Source organism: Mixophyes fleayi, chromosome 1 (genome assembly GCF_038048845.1).
Source record: "Mixophyes fleayi isolate aMixFle1 chromosome 1, aMixFle1.hap1, whole genome shotgun sequence".
NCBI classification, from domain to species: domain Eukaryota; kingdom Metazoa; phylum Chordata; class Amphibia; order Anura; family Limnodynastidae; genus Mixophyes; species Mixophyes fleayi.
In genome coordinates, this window is record NC_134402.1 from 404,220,979 (window position 1) to 404,237,428 (window position 16,450).

General features: G+C 38.1%; 1 protein-coding gene across 1 annotated transcript in view; it reads left to right on the forward strand.

Moving 5' to 3' along the window:
• The window catches only part of MAN2A1 (mannosidase alpha class 2A member 1), a 77,836-nt gene extending 62,566 nt beyond the window's left edge, over positions 1–15,270 (forward strand). Inside the window, exons 18-22 of the mRNA XM_075181538.1 lie at positions 531–672; positions 6,677–6,810; positions 7,446–7,640; positions 10,808–10,912; positions 12,057–15,270. Of these exons, the coding sequence (XP_075037639.1) occupies positions 531–672; positions 6,677–6,810; positions 7,446–7,640; positions 10,808–10,912; positions 12,057–12,209 (729 nt within the window). The 3' untranslated portion in view covers positions 12,210–15,270. The remainder of the gene's footprint in view (positions 1–530; positions 673–6,676; positions 6,811–7,445; positions 7,641–10,807; positions 10,913–12,056) is intronic.
• The last annotated feature ends 1,180 nt before the right edge of the window (positions 15,271–16,450 follow it).

A 16,450-nucleotide genomic window follows, 5' to 3' on the forward strand; every position in this document is an offset into this window, starting at 1 on the left:
TATATACAAAATAATGATGCAGTTCAGATCACTACTGCTATGACATAAGTGTTAAACAGTGTTTACAATCCTGTATGAAAGGAAAATTAATATATCTCAATAAATCTAGAGTTTTAGAGGTCATTGTTGGTTTGCTTGTCAGGTGGAAGGTATGGAGTTTTGCTAAAGGCAAACGCAATGGATAATAGGGTGTGTTTGTTTTATACAAGGCCAATGTCAGACTGGTGCCTGCCAAAAAGTCGATTTTTTTGGTTGTTTTTAAGGCAGTTGTAAAGTTGTTTCCTGACATAACTGTAAATTGGAAATGCTGTTTTATTGTCACAAAAGAGCTTTGGCTTTAAAAATTCAGCATGCAGGGGGGGGTATTTATGAAAAATTTGTTGAAAAGTTGCACATTAGCAGATATTGAATGGGAATTGAATGGAAGTTAAAAAAACATACACAAGAATAGGGGGTAGAATTATTATATTTTAAACTGGAAGATGGTCTGTTTCCCTTTCTTATCTACTGTTTTATATCTAATTTAACAGATTCAGCCACGACAAACTTTGAGCAAATTACCTCTTCAAGCTAATGTGTACCCGATGGCCACAATGACTTATATTCAGGATAATGCTAGCCGGTTAACACTACTTGCTGCACAATCTCTCGGCATTGCCAGTTTAAAAAGTGGTGAGTAGATTATACACTTCTTTAGTACCTGACCTTTTCTAAACCTCCTCGCCTCTTCTACCTCTACTGCATTTTTGTTTTCATGCAGTGACTTTAGCTGAGCTAATGTTGACTTAATTAAACTGAGAGTCAAATGTTTATTCATTTAAAATGGATCTAATAGAGTGATGTGGATTAGCAAAGAAAGTTCGGTCAGCAAATTTTAGTTGACACAGTTGGATGGGAGAAATATGCATGGTTCCATTGTTCTTACATAGTCCTGTATTAGGCTAGAGGTGTTCCTCATGTGGTTTGAGACCCTAAATTCAGTCACACAATTTGTTTTTGGGAGCTACCTGACACTTGGTGTCCCAGCTAAGAGTTTGTTAGCTCTTCAGCCATCCATCATGTAGATACAACATGAATTGGAATTTCCTGTTGACTGTAAGCCTTAAGTACACCTTTGGGGTATGTGCAAACTCACTAGCATTATTTTTATTCAAATCCTTGTCAGGCAGCCATGATGCCTTACTTCTGGGTCATTTCTATAGATACAAAAGTGGAAGCTGCTCAAATCAATTTATAGGCCATAACTGGTGCTTGAAAGGGTGGGGTTATCCTGCAAGGAAACTACACACAACATTTTTTCCCCCAGCACACTGCAATAGCCAGCAACAGATCTGCCATTTCTACTGTAGATAAAAATGCAAAAGTCTTTGTTGCACACATTTGCAAATGTATGTTTAAGCCATCCGCCACGCCAAGGCGCTTTTGCTAATAGGATGGTCCTACTCTAAACAATGAGTCCCATATATTTGGGCCATACATATGTGTTTTTAAATTGAGAGCCAACTTACCAAAGAGGTACCCCAGAAGCCTCCAAACAGCAATTCAGTGCCAGTACCCCCTCTCAGCTACTGACACCAACATGCCTCTCAGACAAATACAAAAGTGGAAGCTGCTCAAATCAATTTATAGGCCATAACTGGTGCTTGAAAGGGTGGGGTTATCCTGCAAGGAAACTACACACAACATTTTTTCCCCCAGCACAATGCATTTCTATAGATGTCAATGAATATGCATATTCCCTGGCTATTGTTTAAAAATCTCAATCTAACAGCCATTTCATGGTCATGGCCACACCACTTAAATGATTAGCAGAGTAACTCAGCTTATATTAAAAATACCTTTCTGTTATGGATTTATTGTAAGATTGACAAAACATTAAAATTACAATGGCTTTACGTGTTATACTCCAATGTTTTCCAGTCATTGAATATATTGAAAGTTGCTGGTGCTTTAAAAGTGATTTAACCCAGAAAGACTGAGGTCAGAAAATATAGTCGGTAAACATTTGTTCTCACTGTGTGTATGTATGTATGTATGTATGTATGTATGTATAATATATATATATATATATATATATATATATATATAATATATATATATATATATATATATATATATATATATATGTGTGTGTATGTGTATGTGTATGTGTATGTATGTTGAAGTACCTGGTATTGCCCGGCTTTAAGTCTTCAACTTATTAATGAATTGAATGTAACAGACAACCTTTTACAAATGATTAGCAGCTCTTCCAGCACACCTATGAGGTGCCTGCCCAGTATTGTTTTTGTTTTTATATTAAATGTCATCCAAATCCATCCAGTGAAAGGCCCAGAACAGTCTCCCCGTGTCCAAGTTTTGCCCAGTGTACACCAACGGGAGGTCCGACCTGGATCCTAACCCCCCTAAAACCTGGCCAGGATCCAACTGAATCACCTCGTGTTGGTTTCATCTCAGTCAGTGCAGGGGTCCGACTGAGTCATTAGGCTGTAAGAGTAATATTGGTATTTCCACTTCACTCCTCCATGGCAACCTTTACGATGAGTTGGCTTCCGTTGTGTTTAGCTGGAGACAGGTCAAACAAATACGTCCCCTCAGCGAATTCATAAACCAGCTCCTACCCTTCCTCCAAGTCTTTTTCTGTCTCTAGCTAGGGGTAGGTCAGCTAGGGTGAGGTTCGTTGTTTTCTGTAGTGCAGGGCTAATATGAGTGTTTATTTCCATTAACGCACCACTTCTGGGGTTAGGTTTGCGGCCAGGGAACAGCCGCACGGCTAGCTCTGGGAGCAGCTTTGTTTTGCAAACTGGTAGCGGTTTTATGGCAAGGTACCAGGAAGCGGCAGTATGACTTTGGGACTGCTGCAAAGAGTTCCTTATCCATTAGGATAGCGCTGTGATAACCACTTAACAGTGCAGCAGCCTCATGTTTACAAGCAAAATGGAACCTGAGCCCAATCCCAAAACTCTGAAGAACATTCGCTCCATGTAAGCCTCTAGCCCAGGGGTAGGCAACCTGCGGCTCTCCAGGTGTTGTGAAACTACAAATCACAGCATGTCTTGCCACTTATCTGCTGGTTATCTACTGGCAAAGCATGCTGGGATTTGTAGTTTCACAACACCTGGAGAGCCGCAGGTTGCCTACCCCTGCTCTAGCCCCTTTGGTTTTTTTTGTTTTTTTCATGGATTCTCTTAGTCAGTTAGAGTGTCCCCATTTTCAGCACTCTTGTAGAACCTGGGGGAAGCAAGAAGGAAAATAATCCAAAAAGGATTTGTACACTTTGTGCATAACAGATTCTGAAAGAGTATTTTGTGTCATATGCAGTTCTCAAAACAAAGGGGAAATCGGCCTTCTGAGCAATTTAAGAAACATATTGCATGTATGACAGAATCCTAGAATACCAGATCTGTAACAAGTATAGATATGGAAGCTAGAATACACTTAGTCAGATTGGGATTCCTCAGAGACATTGGAATATTCTTCTAGTGATTACTCAGGAGAAATTAAAAAAACACCTAGGTTATCTATTCTGGATAATGTGAAAAGTTTAGAAATGTCAATTTAATTCAAACGGACTAGAATGAATGTTTGTATGCATTTGGAGATGAGGAAGTTCAGAAGATGCAGCTATAGCTCATATATCTACCAGAACAACCAATTCACTGGAAGATGTTGGTCCTTTAAGGGATTCTATGGACAGGAAAGCAGAAAGTTATTTGGAAAAGATTCATGTTTTATCTGGGACTATATTAAAGTAAGGAGTGGCAGTAGGATTAGTAGCCAAGGCTTTAAGTTTGTGGGGTGAACACCTTTCCCTGGATGCCTGCCTATATTGAGGTTAACAGACAAAGTCTAGTAAAAAGCGTTGAAATCATGCGGAAAGGCATAGAATTCCTCTGAGAGGCATTCTTGGGTACTATTGTTTGTTTGTTTTCTGCAACTGCCATGGCATCTGGAGCAGTAGCAAAAGCAGAATGCCATGGGAAGGGGATGCCAAGTCAAAGAACAGCCTGGCAAACCTCCATCTAAAAGAGGTCTCTTTGGAGAAAAATACCATGAAGCACAAGCTTCTGGTGGGAAATCAAATAGTTTGGGAAGTACTCATAGTCGTGGAAGAAGCAACTGACTTGTGTACTCTTAAGGGATGTTTTTAATCTACCCTGTTTAGCTAAACAAAATAGCACAAACTCTATAGTAAAGGCTGTCATGGAGTACTTTGAGGAAAAGGAATGAACGGTGAGATAATTCACTTTTTTACCATTGTTCCTTGATTTGATTCTTCAGGCTGCTATTTATCATTTATAAATCTGCACAGTGTCATGGACCATGGTAACTGCAATCACATGGTACATGAAATAGTTAGCAAAATGGCCTTGGAGCTCCCCTCTGAGCTCTGTCTGGTCTGTGTATTGTAAAATCCTCCTTTTCCTCCTCCCCATTGTCCTTACACAAACAGCTTTCAGCATGTCATGTGAAGTGGCAGCCACATTTTGTGACCGCCATATTTTATGAGAACTAAGCAGAAATATATTAACAAAATCCTCTTATTATAATTATTTAGTTTCCTCCTAGTCATTAGTCCCTGATCTAACTGTGTGACTCTTTACATTAAAGGCTGCATGAGGCTGCTCAAGACCCAGAAAAGCACTATGAAAACCGTACACCCAGGGGCAAACACAGGATTCCATTCCACTCTGGCAGAGCGTCTGAAAGGGACGTGGCTATCATTTGAGACAGTGCTAGGCTGCTCTCCATCTCTCTCCATCAACTTCAAATACATAGACAATGGTAGCCAACTGTCCTGATTCTATTGATGCAGACCCAATTTTATGTTACTGCTACGTCCATTCAGGACTTTGTTCTGACTGCAAGAGTAATTGGGATAGATGTCCTGCTTCACACTGTACTGCTTTTAAAGGGTGAACTGCTTGCATCTAACTGTAGTGCATGTTGCTTGCCTTTAACAAGCAGTACAGAGTGAAGCAGGACATGCAACTCTGCCATGGTTGCAGTCGGGGCAAAGTCCTGATTGGGATAGTCAAAGAAAATCAGGACTGTCCCACCAGAATCGGGACAGTTGGCAGATAGCGTTTGCTCTCCTACCTGTTGTTGTAGTTTTTACTACTTGCAGTCGCAAGCTCAGTTGCTGCTTGTCTGGATCCTGGAAAGTTGGAACCCTGTTTAGTAGAATGGGAGATACATAGAATATGGAAAGTCTAGCAGTGAGTGACCCCATTTAGGCCTCTCTTCCCCAACCACCCCATATGTTAAATCGATAACCTCTACATTTAATAATTAGGCCTCCCTATCTGAACAACAATAAATTAATAGTATTCACATTTAATAAACCTTCTCCGACAATAAATTAATAGTGTTTGCATTTAATAAATAGATCTATATCCCCCAATTTGCCCCGACAATAAATAGCATCCAGAATTAATAGATAGACCTAATTCCTTCCACCATGCCCTGAGAATAATAAATACACCCCCTCCCCCCTTGAACAGCCCCAATATTAAATGATTAGTATTCCCATTTAATAATTAAACCCAGGAAACTGGAACACTACCCCCCACCCCCTCAAAGTGCATGCCTGGCACGGGCATGAGTGCAACTAGTGTAAAAACACTAAATTGTAGTCTGACAGCATGCATAAAGATGTGTCCAACATGGAGAAGATGAAGTGCCCACTTCATAATGACTACTTTAAATTAAATGATGTAGTTGGCATAGTTCAATATAACCAATACCTTTTGTCCATGTTTTGTAATTATGCTTATGAGTTATGTGCTCCGTTGTGGTGCTTTTATAATTCTGTGTTAAAAAAAATAACTTTTAAATGTGACTCTTTGTAATGCTTTAAAGGTAATTTCACATTAAGTACATTACCCCACCCCCCTCCATCCCTCATGTTTCAATGTCTTGTGGGCAGCACAGTGGCCTAGTGGTTAGCACTTCTGCCTCACAGCACTGCGGTCATGAGTTCGATTCCCAACCATGGCCTTATCTGTGTGGAGTTTGTATGTTCTCCCTGTGTTTGCGTGGGTTTCCTCCGGGTGCTCCGGTTTCCTCCCACACTCCAAAAACATACTGGTAGGTTAATTGGTTGCTATCTAAATTAACCCTAGTCTCTCCCTGTCTGTGTCTGTGTCTGTGTCTGTGTCTGTGTCTGTGTCTGTGTCTGTGTCTGTGTCTGTGTCTGTGTCTGTGTCTGTGTCTGTGTGCGTGTCTGTGTGCGTGTCTGTGTGCGTGTCTGTGTGCGTGTCTGTGTGCGTGTCTGTGTGCGTGTCTGTGTGCGTGTCTGTGTGCGTGTCTGTGTGCGTGTCTGTGTGCGTGTCTGTGTCTGTGTCTATATTAGGGAATTTAGACTGTAAGCTCCTATGGGGCAGGGACGGATGTGAGTAAGTTCTCTGTACAGCGCTGCGGAATTAGTGGCGCTATATAAATAAATGATGATGAATAAGACTTGTCTAAAGAGATGGATAAATTGCTCTCCTCTGATCTGCTTGCGGTTTCCCTACTGTTGCAATTTTTTTTAAATAGGACAATGAAAATTAATCCTGACATCTGTATCTGTTTTTATAGAGAAAGTGAAGCCAGCATCATGTTAAATTGCAGTTTAGATGTAATGTTTCCAGACATGCGATTGTGTAAACCATTGCCTCATTTTACACCCAAGGTCAGTTAGACGTTTTCATGGACCGTCGACTGATGCAGGATGATAACCGTGGTCTTGGGCAAGGTCTTCAAGATAACAAAATCACATTTAATTTATTCAGACTTCTTTTGGAGCAAAGAACTGGAGTAGATGAGGTATGTAAAATGCTTAGCCAAAATTTCTCTCGTCAGTTTACTTACCATGCATATTTTCAGCAGCAAAGTGTGCAGTGGTGATGGCACAACTGAAAAGAGCACACACTTAGTCATTTAATTCACCATCTGGTGACTAACACGTGCCCACTTTCTTTTTATGATTTCACTGAATGGGTTTTGTGCACTAGCTAATTATGTAATTTTTTTTTATAATCGAAGACCATGACCACCAAAAAACAATTGACATTTCTAGTTTAAATACATTAGCTGGCAGGTTTCACCCGGCCATGACGGCTGTTTGTTTTCTGCATGTGAGCTTTTTTTTGCATTGTGCCGAGCATTATATTGTTCTGTCTTTTCTGTATCTGGCACAAAGGCAAATGTCAACATGACAGGGTAATAATGCCCACGTCATTTTGAAGAATAAAGATGTATATATATTACCATGTAACATACAACACAGTTACAGTAATTGTGTTTATTTATTTTTCTTTATTTTTTTTTTAAACCCATCCAGCAGAAGCTTCAGAAAATAAAGTTTTACAAATTCTTTACTTGTAATACTGAATTATGTTTAATGGTGTAAGAGGTTTAATAATTGATTCCACATAATATTTGCCACTTCCTTCATTTAGGGTGAAGAAAAAAAATTGGTCAGTTATCCATCTATGTTAAGTCATATGACATCAGCGTTCATCAATCAACCTGTGATTGCAATGGCGGTAACAGCGGATGTTGGTGCTCCTTCGCTACTGGACGCCTTTTCTCCACTTAAGTCTTCGATGCCTTGCGATGTGCACTTTGTTAATTTGCGGACTATTCAAGGAAAGGTATGCTGCCTTACATGTAGGAGGAACCTCACGTCTTACATTTCAATTAATATAGTCTGTCACTGTTGTAAATACATGGACCTGCACCATGATAAAATATCAGTTAACTTTTAAGGGGTATATTTACTAAACTGCGGGTTTGAAAAAGTGGAGATGTTGCCTATAGCAACCAATCATATTCTAGCTGTCATTTTGTAGAATGTATTAAATAAATGCTAATTAGAATCTGATTGGTTGCTATAGGCAATATCTCCACTTTTATTGTTGTTAACACTTTTTAGTGTTATGTATTCTACCATATTCAAAGAGAATGGGACCACCACTGGGGTTTATCTACTATCTGCTGTAGAAAGTGGACACACTGCTTGTTAGAAATGACTATTTACTACATTTTTTAATTCTCATGCAATTATTCTTTCCTCCTTTGTATAGCATGCTGCTTTGCATATTAATCACCTAAAGTGTAATAAAAGTTAACAAGACTGTGTCTGCTAATGTTGTGCTGGAACCTAGAGAGTTCTGGTTGCACAAGTGCTAGCAGCACAGAAGAATTACCCATCCTGTTTCTTGACAGCCTAGTTGCAATTACTCATTGATGTTCCATTATTTACAGCACATTTTAATTCCTTACATGAATACTTGGTTTATCTAATCTAGGGTAATATATAAATTACATACCAATCTCAACTGTATTGACTCAGTCTAGCTTGCCAGTGGATTCTGATGGATGTGTGTGATGTGACTGTAACTGATAGGGGATATAAAATGTAATTGACAAAAAAGCATTGGATCCACAAACTATGAAGATGCATCAAAAGGTGTACAATTGTCTACAGCAATTCCTTATAATTGGATTACTTTTTCCTTCCACGAGCAGGCACATTTTGGTGATTTTGCTATGTGCTAAGCAAAATCATGACTGTTTATTAGGTTGTCCAGATGAATTTTATATATTTTTTTTTTAAGGTGCTTTGAACTAGGATATATATGCAGCTTGTTGTTCGCACTTTCTTTTGATAATTTCTTGTCTCTTTTGCATCCGTGTTTACCCTGTTTTGAAATCGGTAGCCATAGAATGCAGAAATCAGCACAGAGTATTTTAGGGGGATGCAGAAGTTATGGGAGTCTGTGAACTGTCCTGTCTTGTGATTATCTTAGTGAGGGCAGGCCTGAATGTGAGAAGGCCAGTTTGGATAATGGAAGTAGTCTGGTACTCCACCAGCACAGATACCGTTACACAAGACTCCTCTCAAAGTGGAGCAGGAAGTTTGTGGGTTCAATTGCACCTCTATATAAAATAACGTTCATACATTCTGTCCAACTTGAATAACTGTCCTATTTTAATAGGATTACATAGGAAAAATTAGACATATAGTATAAGTATACCTTTCACAATCTACCCATAATTGTGACAGAATTTGTTTGCCACTAGATATATATCCTAAAGTGTATTCCCCAATGTCTCCTATTTTATTTACTACATTTGTGTAGTTTACAATAGATGAAAAAATATAGTGAGTGGTAAGCTGCCACATTTATGGTAACAAAGGTTTATATCCTATAGATTTACAGAAGGCTGGTACTGATGTGTGAAATGCTTCAAGTGATGATTTATATCTCTTGCACAACTTTATTCTTCTAGACAAGTGAACATTGCAGTTTTTCCCCATGAAGCACATGCGCTACTGTCTTTATCATGGACTGTTAACCACTTTTAAACAATGATTTACTTTTCAAAGAATGTTTGCGTTGAATGTAATGAAATAGGTTCAGACAATTCCTAAATTAAATCTTTAAGCTTTCACATAAGTCTTTTTAATTGATTCCACTGAATGTGATGGCTTCTGCTAATTAGTGTGCTTTGTATAGTCTGTAGTTAAAAACATAAGGAGAGCTTCTGGACACATTACATTTTTATGAGCTGAAGGATTTCCCATCTAATAAATGACGTTCCTACTATTGGCATTACATAGTCACACCACTGAGAATAGTTCAGGTACAGAGGTGTGGAAGGTCAAACTGTAATTCACGTTGCCGATTGCTGGGCTTAGTTCTGTGTAACAGATTGCAGCAAGAAAACAGGCATCGAGAGTGAAGAGCTGCGAGTTTTGGTGGTACAACAAACCCCTTCAAAGTCCCATACTGTAACAATCCCAAGCTGACTGGTTAATTTATGTTAAAAGAATTGTGGTACTGCAGTATAAAAACGGTTAGTTTTCCTCTTTCAGTTCCCACACATAGCTCACTGGTTGCTATGGTTTTAGTGCAGATTTTCACCTTCGAGCAAATTACCCTCTGTATGTTTCTCCTGGAAGGAGAAGGAAAAAAGAATAAGTGACACTTTGTTCAAAACAAGCTATAAAGGAAACCCCCAAACATTATTTTGCCATTTGTGGTGTTTGCCATACTTGACGACTCTCCCGTAATTTCCGGGACACTCATGAAATAGTGTGTGATCTCCCACGGACAGTCTGGTAACCCCCCACAAGTGGTGGATGAAACTCAGCATGGTGAAACCCTTTTCTTTATCAAGCTTTGCTCACCGAGGTGTGATATTATCAATTACACTATCCCGCTGTCTGTTACTCTCCAAATCAGACGAGGTCTGAAAAGTCATCAATTATCTACTATATAAATGCCTAGTGGCGTGTGTGGGAAAAAAAAAACCAAGCTGCAGCGCCACCTGCTGGGCAGAGTTATACACTGACCTATATATTTCTTGAAGGAGAAGTGACAGTTGGGAGTGGTTGGTGGTTGCCGGGGGTGACAGTGGGGAGTTTTTAACACCTTAAGTAGCTTGATGAAGGATGTGGCGATGAAGATGAAGGATGAGGTGATGGAGAAAAATGACGAGGTGGTGACGTGGACAAAACCACGTTAAAAAAGGGCGCTTGCGTCGGTAAGTAACGCTCTTCCCCTGAGGAGGCTTGGGCTAGCCCAAATGCATGACAAGAACCTTTTTAACACCTTAAGTAGCTTGATTTGACTAGAATGCATGAGTATCATGCACGGGTTAACTTGTAGCAACATATGTGGCACAATTGTTTATCTCAATAGAAAGTGAATTATGCAATTTTTTTAATGACTTGTGCAAATAGGAAATTATAATAGCAGTGGTGTTACTCATAACTCCATCTCTGATTGTTCACATATGTGTTTATTTTAAGGTGGGGCCATCAGAAGAGGCGGCTCTTATTCTTCACAGAAAAGGATTTGACTGCAAGTTCGCAAATAAAGGCCTTGGCCTATATTGTTCTACATCTCAGGGAAAGGTATTTTATTTTAGAAAACCATATAGTTTGCTTTTATTGCAAGTTTACATCAACAAACGCTGACTTGATTGAGGCACACCCTCTGTAGCGCTCAACTCTGTGGAACAAAACATGATCTTCCAGCAGTGGCACAGCGTCTACATCCGCTGGAAAGCCACGGGTTGACCAACCCTTCTGAGTTTGTACTGTTAAAGTTTTGTGTAAAACAGTTTTTTATTCAGATGGAGCTTTTTTGTTTGACTTGCTGATTGAGCTAGGTGCCTCTAGCCAAACAGCACTTGCATAAAGTTTGAGAGGAATCTGGGCTAAGACATTTACATTTATTAGATGGGAATTAACAGTGCGCCAGTTGACTTAAATCTCAAGCCTTGTCTTGAAATGTCCAGTTAAATCCCATTTTTTTACTTGCCTAATAGCTAACCGGGTGTACTATTACTGCTATGGAGAGTTGACAATCTAAGCAATAATTATTGACATAAGAAGTCGAACAGGTATTAAACCCATAGAAGGTTTTTGGTTTTTTTTTCTGCCTTCAGGCATTTAGATCTCACCAGAGCCTGTTGTAATTAATTGTATTTAGCAACTTAGCTGGTGTATTGCAGCATAAAAACATTATGCGTCCAGTGATTTTGTTTTTATTTTTCTGAACTTTTTTTTTTTTTTAAATTACAATTTGTAAAGACAAAATAAATAAGCAATACGAAATGTTAAATAATATAAAAAAAATAGGACAAGTAGAAAGAAGAGCGCATTAGAATGTCATTTTAACAATTTTTAAACATAGACTAAAGCGGTAGGTTGAGGGGGAAGGAAAAGAAGACGGAGCAGCAAACTCGAAGTATGCAAAACGACAAAGACCAAGCCCACAGAGCTGGACTAGATTTACTTGGTGGCTATTTTAGTGTAAAGGGTCAGCACAAAACACAATGTTAAGCAATTATGGAGTAAGACACATAGGAGAGGCAAATGTAAACCAGAGCACCCAAATGGCATCAGATTTATCTGCTTTTCGGTGCAAGTGAAATTAACCATATAATTTTACATACATTGATTTTATTTATTTATGAAGCACATTGTCAGAAACTGCAACCTGAGAAGCCAAACAGTACGTCCTGTAATTGACTGATTTATTTTATGTTTTCAGATACCAGTTCATCAACTTTTTAGTGGATTTAAAGTTGAGAGCATAAAACCATCAACTTTATCCTTAATGTATTCATCTTCAGACACTACCAGCTTAAGTGCAATCGACATGAATCCCATGGACATTAGCACGTTCCGAATAAAACTGCGATAAACTCTGCTGTACGCAACATGCAATAAAGAAGCACATTGTTACGCCAGCTACTGGACGCTAATGATTTGCTTTCACCATTTTCTGTGGACAACACCTCCAAGGAAAGCCATGTTTCTAATCACCATCTGTTCAATAGGATATGAAGAAAAATTATTTTGTTTTTATGTTTTTTGTTTGGGTTTTTTTTTTGCCCCAGAGAGAAAAGCTTAGTGTCTGTATTCTCAGGTTTAATGGTTAATGATTTGCTTTCTTTATCTTTTGTCTCTATTAATTTATAAGATCTAATTCTGAAATTGAAGAAATATGATTTATAAAATGTATTTAACAAGCACTTGACTTGCAGCTGGGGGCCAAATAGTTCTGATCATTGAATAATCAAAGGGGCTTATTTAATAGCGTAGCAGTGTGATGAGCTGTAACTAGCAATCAAACATAATCTTTCATTAGTCTGATTCCACTAGACTGCTAAATGGTGGTCGCCATGGGTTACACTATTGCTCTTGGCACCATAGCATTAAATAAGCCCCAAGCTATTTTTCTAAATAATAATTAGTATAGAGATTTGAATAAAATGAGACCTATCATCAAAATGTTTTAATATGATGTTTAAATATAATGGAACATTGTTATTTAATTTAAAAATAAGCAGTACATAATTTCTTTTGGCTATATATTCGTTTGATATATAGAGCCTACGAGTGTCACAGTTGTTACAGTTGTGTATGTAGTCATTTAGTTCATAACTAAAAGATTTACATAGATAAGTCGCATACAACAGAGTATTACAATGTTACCAAAATACTAAGGCAAGTGGTACATCATTTGCAATAAGATCAGTAGGATAGTACATGACATAATACTTTGGTGATTTTTTTTTTTTTGTTTGTGTTAAACAAACATGTGCAATCTGTAGTATGTTTCCTTTTATTCATCCTCTAACTCAGTTTTCTGTCAAGTGTTAAGAAGCATCAGTTTATTACATGGCAGTTTGGGATATGTGCAATTATTGCATTGCTTTTCAACATGTAGAGGATTTTAGAAAATCATAAAATCTGTTTTTGTCTGCTTCCTGAATAACCATATAAAATGTGCCTTATTTTTTTACACTTCTTACAATTTATATTGACAAATGCATTGTTTTTTTTGAAGGGTTAGTTTCTATTTAAACTTTAATATGTACTGTTTTGTTTGGCCCAACCGCCAGTCGCCAGCAACTGCTCCACGGTAACTTTTTGTAGTCTGAATATGTGCTCACGTTACCATGAATTTTGTGGTTGGCTGAATGTACCTTTTTGTAAAACGCCATTTTAAACGGCTTAATGTACTTCTAAATCCACATAACTTAATGCCAAGGAAATTACAGTATTTTGCAATTATCAACTACCTTTCCATATGGTGTGTTCCCATGACATCATTGCTGTGCCATCTAGAGAAGATTTAAGGAATAATTGGCTTTCCAGCTATTGTAGTCCCTATGTGTAGCATACTAGTACTTGTCATACCCACAGCTACAGAGCCACAGGTTGCCTAAGGGCTGGTAGATCTGAAGCTTTACTGCAGGTGGAAAATCACAGGTTGCCTACCATCTGGGACTACAGGTCTCAGCATGCAGTCTTGTGGTTTTAACAGCTGAAGAGTCACAGGTTACTTATCTGACCTGGAACAGGGTCCCAAAAAGTTAGAGATCTGCAACGCACAGTGGGAGCATTCCTTTTATTAATGATAATGAGACCTGTCCATTAGGAACCAATACCACCTGAAAATAAGCCTTCATTTCCATTAGTTAGGTAGCCTCTGTGATGTAATTTGTTCATAGCAATTTGATGAGCTGTATACTAAACCAGCCACAAAATCAATGTATCCACTCTATGCAGGTGGCAGGTCCAGATTTAACTTTTAATGAATAAAGGTTCTTTTTATTGCATCCTGTACATTCTTATAATTTTTGGAAAATCACAATGCTATTTAGAAGTCAGTTGAATGATTTCGTCAAATGGGAATGCAGACAGTATTTTCCACTGTTGCCTCGTTTACGCACACTTATCTGCAATGTTTGCAGGTAGACAAGTATATCAGCGTCTTTCTGTTGACTTATTCAACTTTATTGTCATTACTATAGTCTTATCTAAAACCGTTGCTATAGCATTCATGATCTTTTGTGTAGTTCCATGTATCGCCACAGTACATAAACTGTACAAAGGTCATGCTGTAAATGGTTTTTATTTCCCCAGTGTTCCACAGATTGTGCGAAAACAAAGCTATTCATGGTATGTTTGCTTGAAGGTTTTCCTTTTTTGTAATATACTGATGAAATAAATTCAGTCTTTTACAGAAGCCATTCATTTTTTTTATTTAATTTGCATTCTACATGAAATACTCAAATATATACCTCCCAGCCTCAATATTTGTGAAATAGATTATTTGAAGTATGTCATACTGTCAATTTTATTTGACTTTTTTGAAGGAGCTACTAATGAATTCATATTGTGAAAATTGTTTCAGCTTACAATCTGGCTGCCTCCATTCTGTAGTGGACTCACCATTTTATATCACAAGTTTGGAACACTGTTACTCTTATAGAGAGGATAGCAGATAATTAAGGTATCTTGCAATGGCCATTTGTAAAGTGAGTATACCTGGAGGTAAAAGAGGATTATAATATAAAAGAGGGAAGATGAAAGACATGATCAACAGGGTAAGTGGGGATCAGTATTTTTCAAATAATATTGGAAATATATTCGATATATGTTCAGCATATAATGTGGTGTTTAGGTACATATTGAATGAGGATATGAACCTGAAACATGGGATTTGTCTTAATTCTTATTTTGTCTTCTTACTGCCAGATAATTTGTGCTGGCGCCCACATTTAATAACGACAAGTATTAAGAATGTTCCGTTTTCTTAAACATTCTATCAATGATTCTCTCATGCTGTATTGTCTAATTGTATAGTTTTGTCAGCATTTTTTGAAATTGATTAAAAACCTTTTTGATATTTTCTCTAATCGTTTGTACATTAAAATTTAAAGTTGTAAAATATTAAAATGATCTTTAATAAATATCTGTCTTTTATTTATTGATGCGCTTAGATTTAGTGATATATGGTTATTTCTTGTGAACAATGCAATAAATCAAGAACATTTTCTGAATATATTAGTACCAATAAGTCGCCTAGCAGTTGATTTTTGCATTAACTTTTTCCTTCTCAAGATTTATCTTACCTAATGAATAAAGACACTTGACACCTGTTTGGTGAGAAAAGTCACAAAATTTTGATGAAAATAAATTAAAGTGGGTGGAAAAAAAAGCAAGACCAATTAGCTACTAGCCATTCCAACACCAAAATTGTCACAACCAAAAAATGTACTTAGAGCCTTCTAGGCAGCGGAGCCTCACTCTCCCTTTTTTGCCTCAGTAGCTTGGAACCAACCAGAAATGCGATACCCCATAACTCCCCAAGCGGGAGCGTTACGTCGAACCTCCCTTTTTAAAGCAGATTGGGCAATCGTCACATGAATGTCATTTATGGCTTCTGATTGACATGTTTTTCTGCCAAAGCTAGGTTCCGAACCAAGGAACTGAAGCCCACCACCACCGTGATCTCTCAAAGTTCAGCAAGACCCCTAATTAGATGTTTCACAAAGCAAACTAAACCTCCCTCAGTAATGTGCACTCCATCAAACCTGTACCAGGGAGCGTGCTTACATTAATTTCGGTATAGGCCACTACTGACATAGTCATGGCCAAAAGTTTTGAGAATGACGCAAATATTATTTTTCACAAAGTCTGCTGCCTCAGTTCTTATGATGGCAATTTGCAGATAATCCAGCATGTCAAGGAAAGTGATCATAAGAATAGCAATTAATTTCAAAGTCCCTCTTTGCCATGACAATGAGCATTAATCCAAAAAAACATTTCCACTGCATTTCAGCCTTGCCACAAAAGGACCAGCTGACATGAGGTCAGTGGTTCTCTCGTTAACACAGGTGAGAGTGTTGACGAGGACAAGGCTGGAGATCACTCTGTCATGCTGATTAATTTAGAATAGCAGACTAAGCTTTAAAAGTGGTGCTTGAAATCATTGTTCTTTCTCTGATAACCATGGTTTTCTGCAAGGAAACGTGCAGTCATTACTGCTTTGCACAAAAAGAGCTTCACAGGCAAGGATATTGCTGCTAGGAAGATTGCACCTAAATCAACCATTTATCGGATCATCAAGAACTTCAAGGAGAGTGTTTC